General features: G+C 48.7%; 1 protein-coding gene across 3 annotated transcripts in view; it reads right to left on the reverse strand.

Annotated features, from left to right (window-relative positions):
• Window positions 1–236: 236 nt before the first annotated feature.
• SIK3 (SIK family kinase 3) overlaps window positions 237–14,020 on the reverse strand; it is a 151,549-nt gene continuing 137,765 nt past the window's right edge. For 2 of the 3 annotated variants that reach the window (XM_084611969.1, XM_084611967.1), the window contains 8 exons: window positions 13,804–13,889; window positions 12,976–13,085; window positions 12,084–12,441; window positions 10,405–11,267; window positions 5,071–5,234; window positions 4,249–4,381; window positions 3,166–3,336; window positions 237–2,365 (listed from right to left, as the gene is read on the reverse strand). In XM_084611969.1, the coding sequence (XP_084468095.1) occupies window positions 3,179–3,336; window positions 4,249–4,381; window positions 5,071–5,234; window positions 10,405–11,267; window positions 12,084–12,441; window positions 12,976–13,085; window positions 13,804–13,889 (1,872 nt within the window). In that variant the 3' untranslated portion in view covers window positions 237–2,365; window positions 3,166–3,178. The remainder of the gene's footprint in view (window positions 2,366–3,165; window positions 3,337–4,248; window positions 4,382–5,070; window positions 5,235–10,404; window positions 11,268–12,083; window positions 12,442–12,975; window positions 13,086–13,803; window positions 13,890–14,020) is intronic. The other variant, XM_084611968.1, reaches the window with a different exon arrangement.

A 14,020-nucleotide genomic window follows, 5' to 3' on the forward strand; every position in this document is an offset into this window, starting at 1 on the left:
TCCACATGTTATGCAGGAGCCCCCATTCTGTCCATTTCAGCTTTGAAAAGTCAGATCACCACCGGCAAGGGTGATTTCATATAGCAGGCTGGATAACAGACCGAAACATGCAGCAACTGGAGAGCAGCCAAACCTGGCACACTGCAGCTTTCAACTTCTGGGATGCTATTCAGAGAATCCAAGTTGGGCTGGCTTCTCCTTTGCATCAGATATTGAGCAACAACACAAACAAGAGATCACAAGATCATAATCATGATTTTATTTGTCATGATCCCATTGTCCAACTAAGTTACTAGTTGCAAGTGACCCACAAAAAAATGGACTAAAGATTTACTGAAAGTTGTTTGTTTTTAGTCCAGCATAAACGAGGAAGAAAAAATACTTCGGACATTTCCAAAAAACAGAAATAATAGCAAAGTATATTAATATACATTCAACATATACTGCGCGTATTGATTACTACAATACAAAGCAATGATAAAAAAGTGTGATACGGCGAAATGGCACGGTTAAGCAAGTCCTTGCTTTTCTTTTGGATGGCTACTGTAGGGCGGCTGTCAACTCTCCCAGAAATACGTCATGTAAACAAAAGGAAAACAAATCAAAGATACAGAGCAATGTCAAAAAGCCTTTCAGTGTTTCTTGGTACCCTCTCACTTAAGTCCGGCAAGCCCTGTCTGGGTCCCCCACCCCCCCAACACACACCACCTATTTTACATGTTAAAGAAATGTAACTTGACAACTACACACCAATAAAACCAGAGTGACATTAGGCTTTCTAGAAACATTAACCTAGGAGATACTGTTTGTCAGCTGCAGATTTCTTCTCTCCCCTCCCCTCTCCTTTTCTTCTAATTGCAGGTCCATTTATGACAATTGCTGGGGGACTTTGGGGAAGAGATGGTGATAGCAAATTAACCTTTGCCATGCTGGTCTCACACTTCCTTCTGTGCAAATTCAGGAGGGTTGGACTGATTTTTCCTTTATTTAAAAAAAAATTCCCCCAAAAGTGTCAATAATAGGAATTTTCAGTTGTAGCTTTTAAAGTTCCAAAGGCAACGATGACACAAAATACTCCCTTAGCCCCAACCACTGGAGGGGGCATTGGTTTCTATCAGTCAAGGGAAGAAATGAAAAAGAATGACAAAGAAGAGATCTATGCATGTCTGAATTTGTATAAAGGAGAACATCACTTCTGCCACTGGCACAAGAGAAAAAAACAGTCACAATTACAATGTCATTAAAAAGAAATAAAATACTTTGAACAAAAGGTGCAAGTCACAATTCAAATAGAACAGAATCTAGTTAAAAATTTCTCTCAAACAGAAATTCCTTTTGTCTTTTATTAATAATAATAATAATAATAACAACAACAATAATAAAAACAACAACATTTACCATAAAACAATTCCTACATGATCAGGAGGAAAAGCTAGAAAGACAAAGGGAAACAACTTGTCTTCTTTACTTTAAACTGAAAAAAAAAAAAAAAGGGTCGTACATGGGTTTGAAAGGAAAAGGTATTAAAAAAGGAGGAGGAGGGGGAAATGATCCTTTTAGCACAATGACCAAAAACAGACAAAAAGAAAAGCAGACAAAGATGAGAGAGACAAAGCGTATTGCACCACTGGAAGAACCAGTGGGGTCGGGGACACAATCTGCTCCGCAGGTCAGATGGGGAGGGTTGGACAGGCTAGCATCGCGGTAAGGGAGACTGGAGTTGCCCTTGCCCCAGCGTCGCTCTGGCCCCACTATCACTGCAGATGCAAAGAGGGGTATGGAAATAAAACTACAGCGTGGCCGTCTTCTGCCCTTGGGGCTGATGGTGTGCGCTGGAACTCTGGAAAAACGACTCTGGTTCTGGACTTGGTTTTCAGGAGCTCTGCTTATTGCTTGCCAGAGGACAGAGCTTCAAATTCCCTCCCTGCCCCTTGCTTCCCCTATTCAGGCAGGCTCCTGGAAGGCATTTGTCCCATGCTCTCCTACTTGTCCCCAGAAAAAGATGATGTTGGACAGTCTTAAGAGCAGAGTTGGATGAAGGGGAGAACGCCTGAGTCTGCACCATCCATGATGGCCTGGACCTTGGCATTTAAAACCCCCTCCAAACCAAATGCAAAACTCAAGTTCCATCCATCCTTTCACACAGGGTGTAGGACTCGGGTTCTCTGGTTAGCTCTGTGATAGCTGGAGTTACAGGCAAATATGGCAAAAACGAAAGAAACCAAAAGAATGACACACTGAGGAACTGATTATGAGGAAAAGAGCCATGATATTTCAGTGAGAAATACTATGGCGATTTGGCGCAATGCTGCTAGATACTGTTGGTTTAAAATGGACCTTTTCATTTCAAAGCTGTACAAAAAACCTGGAAAAAAGAGACAGAGAGAGAGAGAGGGAGGAGAGAAGAGAAGAGAAGAGGGGTGTTAAAGGCCAGGACAAGAGACAGACATTTCTCCTTAAACATCCCTCTGCCCGCCCCATGCTCCAGCCTGACAAAGCCGGCTACGTGCCCCGAGTGCTCATGCTGCCAATGCCACAAGGGGCTTGAAAGAAAAGGGAGACGTGCACAAGGAGGGGCTGCGTGCCCCATGGAGGTGTGCCCACTGCTCCATGTAGCTGACAGGATCACGCAAGTCCACAGACGACCATCTTCAGGTGCCATGTCCTTCTACCAACAGCAGCAGCGGCTCCTGAAAGCTGCCCCTCCACAGAAAGGGGACAAGCCAGAGAGGCCTGAGTCACTGTACAGCTGTTCAGAGAGCTGCCTCCTGGCTGCCCCCATCTGGAGTCCACTCTCCCCACACACACCACCGTACAGATGGGAAACATTGCTGCTTGGGCTTGTTCTTGCACCAGCAGCCAAGTCCTTCCCTCGCCAATCCCTGCACTCCCACCCAGAGACTCTACAAAGCAGAAGCGCCGAGTAGCTACTGAAGGTCACCAGCAACAAGTTTACGAGGGCGGCACTGTCCGCAGTGCAAACAACTGACCTCTGGAAGCTCAGCAAGGACATCCTCTATCTTAAACTTCATTCTCAGACCCACAGCTAAGGGAGGGGCAAGGAGTTGTCTAGGGAGATCTAGCCCATGGGCTACTGGTACTGAAGATCTACCCTAGAGGCAGAAAAGGGAAGATCTGAACTTACAGAAACAGAAGAATACTCACTCCCTCCTTCCTGCTACACCCCAGCCTGCTCCATCCCAAAGGGCACCTCCGGGTGCTTGTAGCTCAGGAGGACGTCTGTAATACACGTAGATGGATAACAAGAGGTGTTTAAATGCTGGCTGCCATCAGCTAGATTTGGATGCTCTTGACCTTCCAAACTTTCCCCACAGTCTGCAAGACCAAAGAGTAACATCAGAGTTTGTAGGCGAATGGGAGAAATCTCTCACTGCTACTTGGGACACTGGAGTCTACCAAGGGCCCAGGAGAGCAAAGTTGATTGAAGCTTCTGGGCAGAGGGCTCAGGCAGGCCTGAGGTGCTGAGTGTGGGTCAGGGCTGGCATGCAGGGTTGTCCCTCATTTTAACAGAAAGTCGTTGCAGTGAGCATGACACAAATCCAGGACTTTGCCGATGTCACAACTACCTAAGAAGTCACACTGTGCTTTACGTGCTACAGCCCAGCTGTCTCCCTGCTGCTCAGAGAGTACGGGAGAGATGACAACAGACCTTGAGAAGAATGGAGACGAGAAGCGTGTGTGGAAATTTACCTGGAAAGGATTCCAGCCAGTAGTGTGTGCTTCACAGGAATCCAAGACAAGCGTCACTATACACGGAAGCCACTATGTGCTTGAAACTGCAGCACAACCCAGAATGACAAGCGTCTGTAAGGGCTGCACCAGAAATAAGCACCAGCACATGCTCGGTGGGGAGGTTGGTAACAGTGCCTAGAGTCAATCAGTGCAAGCTTTCGACACACAAAAGGCCAATACACCTCAACTCTGACCTGCAACTCCTCCTGATCTTTCAGCCTCCACAGCTCTGCCAATGCAGATCTATTATTCCAGCCCTTGGCCACGCTTAAACAGAGAATGCCAACTGTACCGTACTCGACAGTATTACAACGTGCCTAGTACACTGCTGGCTCCATGCACAGGAATACCACCAAGGGAAGTGACTCTGTGGTGTGGACCCATATCTGATAGACCAGGATGACACAAATCAGCGTCGCTTCTGACCCAAACCAGATTGCAGCAGAATTCAATCACCTCTGAAAGATGCCTTTTCAGCCCCAGGGAAGTCCTTACCCTCGCTCTCCCTGGCATGTAGCTGCTGGCTGGCCATGAGCGATGACTGGCTGAGTACTGCATCAGACATCCGAGCAGAGCTTAGTGCTTTTCCAGCCATTAAACTCATTCCAGGCAAGTTATCCAACTGGACCTGAGGAGACGGCAGAAGGAGACAGAGTCACACCCCAGGGCTCCCCCAGGATGAAAGGAGACAGTCACAAGTGCACATTTTCTTCCAGCACCCTAATAAGTTATAAGGAGAGTTAACCCAGGGCTTTACTATGCCAGAACTGCTTCAAATCCCCAAAGGGCTGACGTACCCGTACGCAGTGCAGCTGTCCTTGCGCTGATCTCTCAATGGCTGAGACCGCACTGCTAGGTTGTTCACCAATATTGCCTGGCTGGAAGTTTGGTTCTTTTGCAGATTATAAGACACTCCGGGCTGTATTCATCCCTGCTTTAACTCAAATGTTTTCAGCAGAGGCACCCTAGGGTGCACTTGACCCTGCAGGAAAATTTCATATGGACTTGGGTGTATGTGGGTAAACTGGGCAATGCTTGTTTAGCCACAGGTAGGAGATTTCACTTTTGGGTTGGTCTCTGCTAAAAGCACTTGAAACACTGCACGGTACACAACGGACATGCAGTTGAGATGTTCCAAAAGGCAGAGGGGGAAGCATTGCTCTGCACAGCACTGGATTCCAAGTTAGCCCACAGGGTTACAAGCGGGTCTGTATTTGGCTAGTGAATGGCTTATTTGCTCAGCCCTAGAACACACACTTCATAGTAAGTTTTACACAGTACATAAGGCCTGGCAGCCATGAACCTTCTCAAACCTACATAGGCATCATCGCTGTTCTGTATGGTGTGATGTCTCTGCAGAGTCCTGGCTCTGTGGTGTTCAATGGAAGCTGGTCTTGCAGAATAACCCAATCCATTATGACTGGGCATCTCCATAGCTTGTCCTGGAGAACTTCTGTCCATACAATTCCCTACAATGGATTCTTGGGAGTTAGACAAAAGAGAAAGGGGATTAGTATAAAGAAGCCAGCGGTTTCTGAATGGTACAGAACATGGAGTAACTGCCTTAATGCAGAACTCTGGCAGGATCTCAGAAGTCAGGGGGGATGAATTAATCCATTAGCCAATGAGGACTGTACAAAAAGGATATCAACTGGACATATATTTCTTGTTCCTGACTGAGAAGCACAGATTTGTTTTTCCTTGACTCCAAAGACCATGTCTGGGCTGCTCTATTCAAGAGGCTCTCGCGACCAGCTCGACTATTGATCCCAGTCACAGCTCGCAGCAGACCGGAATCACTTCAAGAGAACTCAGAGGGAAGACAGCACAATTTCTGTCTCAATCAGATACATAATATTTGAGGAGAAAAACGTTATCACAATGCCAGGAGACACCCACAAAACCTCATTCCTGTCCAGTACTAAGACAGCCTGTTGCTCCCACTTATTTGAATGGGTCAGATGCTCCAAAAGAGACCACTCCAGAAAGAGATGCTTATGATTTCCATATAATGAAGGTCCCAGAAGGGCCATTCTGCATAACCTTGGCAAAGGGAGTTACCGATACTAAATCTGTATCAAACCGCTGCTCCTTGCCCTTTTCAAACATGTTTGTAGAAAGCTGAATATCTGGGCAAGTTCCTGCCTGGCAAAGTCCATCCGTACCCTGCTGCAGGAGCTGCTGTGTCTGAGGGCAAAAGTTACATTTATATTAAGCAAAAACTCATGCTACTAAAGGTCGCATCGGACTCTGAATGAACGAGGAAGCCTGGAAGCCTATCCTCGCTCACTTCTGTCACACACTGAGCAGACTGTTCCACCTTCCAGCCCTCTCTTTTTCTGAGGCAGGCAGAACAAGCCCGCTGCTCATTACACAAGCTTTACAGCTCTGGGGGCCTGATACCTGGTGAAATCATGGGGATCAGTGATGTTGAAAGGGGAGCATCCACCTGTCAGATCATCAAGCGAATCTGCTGCAAAGGCAGGATACACAACCTCTGGTGGGGGCCTACCAGGCATTCAGCTGATGTCTATCCAGGCCACTGTGCGGCACCACACAGCACCATGAAGAGGCCCTGGTTCGGTTTTCCTGCTCTCCAGACCACCAGCTGTTGGGAATACTCAGGGACAACGTGACAACTCACGGGCCAGAGGAAAGGCCCAAGCACAACTCTGGAGCTGCACTGAGTAGCTCCTCCATGTCTCCTTGGGCACAAGGGCGGCTGACTCAGGGCTACAGAGCTCCTACCTCCTTGCCTGGGGGAAACGGTGGTGGATCTGGTGGTGCTGCGAGGCGCCGCACTGCTCTGGAGAGGCCCTTTCCAGAGTCGGTACTGGACACTCGGGGACAAATCCAACCTGGGCGTGACACTCTTGGTGCCTATGGAGTTACACCAGGCATAGCTGTGGGCTCTTTGCTTTGGCAAGATGTCATGCCTGGCAGTTATCGTAAATGGCCCTGCTCCCAACAAAGCCTTTAGCAGAACATCCATTCGTTTCAGTGCCATCCGGACTGGGCCCCAAACTGTACTGCCCCAGGAAACTAACACAATTCAGGCATGCGGGGGGACCTGCACCTGTCCTAAGGAAGATCCCACATTTTAGCAAAAGCAACAATGGGGCCTCCCCATTCCCAGTAGAGAACATCTGTGTCTCACTCTGCAGCCAAACAGCCCCTCAGAGTCTGGGATTCCTGCTCAGCGAATGGGTCTAGACTCCAGGTCACTCTGCATGAACACGTCTTGGCTCTCACAGACGAGTTGTAGCCTTTCATCACTAGGTACAGAATCTGGGTTCACATCTCCCTCCGCATGAAGAATGGGGTTTGGCAGCCTCTTGTGCCAGCACTCCCTTTGCCCACAGTCCAATCCGATCTAACGGGCATTATCCGTGATCAAACCAGCTTGCGACTAAGCTGGCAGAGACAAGTGTTGCATGTGGATCAACTTGACTGTCTAGCCGTACTATTCCTCAGCAATGCCAGTTCACTAGCCCCTCCAGTGTATCGCCTCCCCGCTCACTTGGCCTCCCCGGTGTTTTGGGGGCAGGGAGGGAGGGAGTTGAAATGCACTGATCATGCTGCTTTATATCACAGTTACATGGTACTTCACCATGCTGTGGTGTTATGAGAGCAGATTTTGCAATAATACAAGACTGGGTCTTGGCTTTGCCTCCCTCTGCACGGCCACAAGGTTAAGTTCAGTTACAAATCTCACTTTCCTAGAAAAACAAAACAAAACTTGAGTTACCCTGGAAAACAAACGGTTGGAACGAGGCAGTGAGAAAGAACTGCCACCCACCCACAGCTCTGGCTGCTGTTCAAACTGTGGGAGCGGTTGCCTGAGTGGGCAGCTCACAAGAGCCTGCAGCTATCAGCAACCAGCCTGTAAGGGCTGCACAAAGAACGTCAGTACAAATCTGGAGCAAGAGAGGAGCACAGTTAGCAGCCCGTGAAGCCCAGTAGCCCGCCTGCACTAGGGCAGCCCATACACCTGAGGCTCCAGGGAAGGGAGGAGTTCCCTTCTATACAAACCGCACACGGAGCAAGAAAACCATTTAGCACTTGCAGCTGCCACTGCTGTCAGCACTTCTCATGCTTAGGCCCAGATTACACAGAGCCTGGGAGGCTCACATTTGTATCCACGTTTCATTGTAAACCCCAATCTGAATTCTTTCCGTCCCCCAGCAGCCACCTGAGCAGGGTAAAGCTCCATGGCAGGAGTCAGTTATCCACATGTGTGCAAGACAGACAGCTTGGTTTCCAATTCCCCGCATGGCTTTAACACAACACGGGAGACACAGCGGTGATTTATTCCTCCACCAAATTAGTGAGTAATCTCCAGGGCTACTGAAGGTGTTTTGGGGCTGGCACCCTGGGCTGGGCAGCGTTTCCAAAGCTGTACAGCATCTGGGGCACAGCGATGCCCCACAAGCGAGTCACTGAATCCAAACCTAGTGGGCCGCAGCTGGTGGGACCCTTCATAAGGATTTAGGTGACAGGCAGCAGTAAGTGGTGGCATGCCCCAAAACGCTACGTAACGTCCCAACACACAATTACACTTCTGTCAGGCAAGTACGTGGACCAAAGTACTCACTGGGCACGCCAGAGAACTGTAACCAGGAACAGCATACTCCTCAGTTTATATACCGGCGTGCAAGTGACCAGGAAGTGGTTCATAATCTCTCAAGCAAAAATATCGACTCTATTGTTTCCACAATACATTTTCCTCTTAAGGGAAATTACAATTTAAAATCCATTCAAACAACATTGTGAATGTAGCTAGGGGAGCTCAAAGACAAAGTCTAACCTTTTGGGTGAGGCGGGGCGGGGGGATTGGGAGGAGAAAAAAATTATTCAAGAGAAACCATCACACAGTTACACTTGTTTGGGTTTAAATACCCCCCCGGCCATACTCCCCCAGTTGATCTTCAGGGGCGCGTGCACAGAGCTGCTGATAACATTGGAGTTGTTTTGTATGCAGCTGATTGGAAGTGAACTCTTTAGTGCTATTTACATTGAGGTTTTATTTCATTTAATTTGTACATAAGAGTGCTTGGGTCACTTAAATGGCAGCTCAATTGGAGCGGGAAGAGTGTAGGCTAGATTCCAACTGGGTTATTAAACACCAGGAGGAAAATAAAGGTCAGGGTAGCTACACCTTTGAGTACAATCTACTATAGTAACACTCCAAACAGCCACATGCGCACTCCCTCCCTCTTTCAGAACAGCTTGCACAATTCATGGTAAATGTTGACTTCTCTTTACTCATTTACAAAGTCTTGCAGTCTAAAGTCCTACTCTCCTGTGTATCATGATATTAACAGAGCAATTAGCGGGGCACAAGCATGGCTTTTGGCTTGTTTAGTCATTCGCACCATTTTACATGGAGTTTATTTAGCTGTGTCAATAATAAAAATGACCCAGGTCAGTAAAATGAGGAACTCAAAAAAGAGGAGTTTCCGGAGCCTGCTTGCACTCGGACAGCTCTGTCCTTTACCAGGGCCATGCCTGGAAACTGCAGCACAGCAGAAAAACGGAGGTCTGACAGGACCAGCGCGTTAGTGGTCTAAATCACCAAATGCACAGTGACGGCAGGCCACTCCTCGCCCTAGTCCTCGCTCTGAAGGACCCCTTTCATCTCACATGCACACCTGCTTGAACGCACAACATGACAAAATACCTGCGGTTACTGTCTCAACATTAAGCCATGCCTCCTGAGTGGGCAAAGCACCAGCACAGCAAGGGAGTCAAGAGAAAGCGGGTGGCTTCAAATAAGATGCATCTCATTCCTACAGCAGATATAGCTCTATCCTGCTCAGGCCTGCCAGGTGGTACTGCTCAGAGCCTTCGCCCCTCTTGAATGGGTAGGCAGGAGATGAATTCTAAACACACGGAACTACAATGCAGGGAGAACAGTCATTTGAAGAGACCACTCGTCATGCTGCTCTGTCACCATAGTTACGGTGGGTGCGGAGACCAGGAAAGGGGACAGTACTTTCCACAGGACCAAAAACAGGCCTGAGGGACTCACTAGGAGCAAGTTTAAACAACCAGTTTTCCTCAAGCAGATCATTCAAGCTCCCTCTGGGGCTACCAGTTAGTGCTCTCTGTTACTGTAGTGGAGGGAGCTGGCCCAAGAAATGACACTGTGCACTACTGGCTACATTTCATTGACCCTTGTAGCACTGCCCGAACTGCGAAGGAGGAACCAGTCACAGCTTTGGGCAGTAGGGATAATTTAATACACACATATTCCCTTACTTTGGGACACTAGATTTTTTTAATTAAAAAAAAACAAACCAGATAAACCACCCAAAACTTTGCAGCTCATCTCTAAAGGCAAAACAGGAATCCAGAGTCTTTTCTCATTACCTGCAGGTTAGAATCATCAAATTCCAAGTCCTAAGAGTCTGGGAGTGTCCCTTTATTATTTAACAATTCTCCTCCTCGTTGTTTGGTACAAAGTTGGTATGAGTCCACAATTTACTTACAGCCTTAGGAGCCAAAAGGCTCCAGAAAATACTGCCCTAAGTTGACTGTCACTGAAACTCCTAGTTCTGTCTGATACACACAGTCATCTCTGCTTGCATGTGGGGTGTATCTGCAATTGGAAGAGGCTGTTTCATGTACACAAGTAGCACTAAGTCTTACCTCTGCTGGGCACCTTATTCCTACTGAATCCGGTAGCTGGCTGATGTCTGTAATGATGCGTCCCCAATTCCTGCCCCTGATTAACAGTTCCTAGCAGAGATTCTGGGTCCCCATGCCCTCCTGCATTTAAAAGCAGTGGGTTCTCATGGCCACCTTTGGTCAATGTATTTGAACGCTTATTGTCCGGAAAGCTGTCCCTGGCACCCTCACATGCACAGTCCTCCTCCATGCTCTCCGAATGGATCAGAGCTGGCTGGTGTGCATACCCATGGGGTGCCGCAGCCGCAGATACCTGCTGGATACATTCTTGTGCCCTGATTTTTAGGAGATGTTGGGGGCTGCTGTGATGGTACGTGTCAGCATTCGGATAAGGCACAGACAGCGACTGACGCTCCGATAGGTTCTGTCCCACACTAGTGCCCATGTTCCCAGCATCTCCTTGGCTCATATGCCGGAACAATTCTTGAAATTCTTGCTGCTGCTGCTGCCGCCGTTTGATGAGCTGTGCAAATTCTGCCGGGGGCAGTCGCACGTCCGTGGGCCCCGTGAGCGAGTGCCGGGGGGAAAGCAGTCCTTGGAGGATGTGCGGTACCTGCTGGTGTCGGCTGTAATCCGGCGGAGTTGGGGACAGCAGCGCCTGCTGTAGTGCTGATGCCGTGTAGGGCTGCGGCTGCGGCGCACTTTGAGGGAAGCTGGGGAACGGGTCAAGTTGAGGGACTTTCAGGGCTTGCTGCGTTGCGGGGAATCCCACCCCTGCTGATGGGCTGTAGTTGCTGGGGGATGCACGGGCCTGATCTGAGAACAGGTGGGGATGTAAGTGCACCTGGTCATAGTTAGCAGGGGGATACCTGTTCATGTTCAAGCTGCAAGGAAGAAACAACAGCGATTGTGTTGCAGCAGCCAAGAGTAAAGCCAGGAACGCAGAGGAGGCCACCACCACTCAGGCGCTCTGCACAATCTCCCAGCCAACTCCAGCAGGCTGCACACGCGCAGGGTGGTGGCTTGAGGGCCTAGCTGGAGTGGAGCAGAGGGGACCAAGGTTTGTCACCCAGCAGCTCTTTCTGGGAGAGCGGCAGAGACAATGCACTCAGACCCTGAAGAAGAGCACATGCCCCAGGTCATCAATGACTCCGCAGGGCCAGGTAAGAAGGAATGGCTGAAGTCTCTGGAGAGAGCTGGGGGAAGGCAGATGGGGAAGAAGGTGTTGTGAGAGGAAGAGCACGTCTGTCGGAGCTCTTGAAGCTAGTGTAGGCTCCGACCAGACCAGGCACAAAGGGGAATTAGAAACAGTCTCTGTACTTTTTTATTTCTCCCCTCTTACTAAAGCACAAGACTCTACTTGAGCAGCAACCTGTGTTCCTAGAGAGAAAGCTGGCTTCCTATCCCGCATGGCTCAGGAGTTGTGCTGACTTCACACAATCCTCACCCCCGGCTGTCAGAGCACCCATCCCACTAACAAAGCCCTGAAGTCTAAGGGTTTGGACTAGGATCACAGCTAAGTCCATAGCATGACCAGTGCACGGCCTGCTGCTGGCAGCGAGTACTGTGCTCAGGAGACAGAGACAGCCTCGGCGCACGGAGCCATGGTGAAAGTACTCTGACTGGCCCGGTTTCTTTTCTCCTCCCTTCTCCCCTCAGCGCCTCCCCAGGTTAGCAGAGCAGTTGGAGAATGGCCTTACCTGTGTGACTCTGCACTATCAGCACTGAGCTGCTTGGACAGTGGCCTGTGACCATACGTGAGAGAGGCCATCAGGTTAGCTCGATGCTGCATTTGGATCTGATTGGCACTCGGGTTGATGGACATGCCTCGTGGATGAGGGGACATGCCCTGCCCTGCCACAGCTGCCCCTTGCAGAAGGTTGTTGCTGAGCATATCTCCGGGCTCTTGCACTTGGATGGTGACCTGCTGCGGCTGCGATGGCTGCGGCATGCCCATGCATGTCAGTGCCACGTTCGGGGGCGGGGAACAGTTACCAGACTGCTGGAAGATCGCACTGTGGGAAGGCATCCCTTGGAACTGGGACTGAGACGCTGCACCTATGAAGAACAATCCCTTTGAGTAACTGCACTGAGCTATTGCAAGACTTGAGAGCATGTTCTGTTTAACAGATATAGCGTCTGACGCTATCAGGGCCAAAAGAAAGGTTTTCAGAACCAAGCTGCATTTCAGTGGGTGATGAGATGCGGCCTTTCCTGGCTATTCGGAGCTAAAACTTCATCATACTATAGCCACAACTAGAAATACTTGCAAGGCAAAAGAAACAATACCAGTGTAAAGTTATCTGCATAATCAGAGAACAATATCCCTCCTCCCCGCCCTCAGAAATTATACACAAGGATCTCAGGACATGAAATATAACAACATATTCCAGCTGGCAAGATCCACTGCAAGTATTCAGATAACACCAGCCCCTTGTGCCAGATGGAGAATCTTTTACATTGGCTATCTGCGCCAGGCACTAGAATTTGGAAAAGACATGAACTGTTTTCCCAAGTGCTTTAAAACCATAAGGTTCTGACAAGTGGCCTGCACAATAGGATGACAGATGGCTTGGTATACTCAGTGCTTACCATGAGTCTGTAGCATGCTGCTGTTCACAGGAGGGGGGCTGCTATTTGGCTGCCTGAAGAGATGATTATTAGGGTGGTTTGGGGGTGGACTAGATGGCTGAATCCGTAACCTACACAAGAAAATAAGCACCTTCGTAAATCACTCTTCCTGATAAAGACGCTTGTCCAAGTTTTAGAACTGAACTCTAAGTGCTTTTCAAAAAAAAACAAATAAATATAAAAAAACTCCTTTAGAATCTTAAAGGCTTTGCAACATAATTTCTATTTTATCTTCATTAGCTATCTGGATAAGGGAGTATTGCCCAGTGGTTAGTGCACAAGCCTGGGACTCAGGAATCCTGAATTCTATTCCTGACTCACCATGACCTATGGCAAGACTCTCCCACTCTGCCTCAGTCTTCCTCATCTGTAAAATGGGATGATATTTGCTAGCCAACAGAGGGGATGGGGAAGGGTCTAAAGAGTGTTTATAAATGGCTTGGCATACAAGGTGCTAGAGAAAGTGCTCATGCTATTATTGAAAAGCATTTGTTTTCAAGTTGGCCAACAAGCAGCTGTTCCATGTCAATTTAAAACAATGTTGTGTCATCAGGTTACTTTCAAGGTTCTCTTGGTCAGAAATGTTAAGAGCCTGATTGCCAGAGACGTGCTCCAACAGCTCCAGCTGCAGCCTGCACAGGCCTCTAGGAATGAGGACCAGTTCTCTAAGGTTATATGCTCCCAGCTGGCTCTGGGACAGGCCCCAGTGCATCACTGAGTGACAGCTTCACCCTCTCCCCCCTCTTTCCCCCCCAACAGCACTTTGCCAAAGCACACCCCTTTCTTTACCTCTGCAGCTGGTGGGTAAGCAGAGCTGGCTGGTTTTCACAAGGAGCTTGCAAGGGTGGAGATGGCTGAGGTGGGCGAATACAATCCTGAGCCAGGCACCAGAAAGGAGGGGAACAAAAAGTTATTTGCAATTAGTCAGTTCCATCTGGATTGAGAGAGTTTGGACCAATAAATTAATCAACCTGAGACAGAAGCTCTCACTATCCTACCAGCTGTA

Source organism: Lepidochelys olivacea (assembly GCF_965140295.1).
Source record: "Lepidochelys olivacea isolate rLepOli2 genome assembly, chromosome: 22".
Lineage (NCBI taxonomy): Eukaryota > Metazoa > Chordata > Testudines > Cheloniidae > Lepidochelys > Lepidochelys olivacea.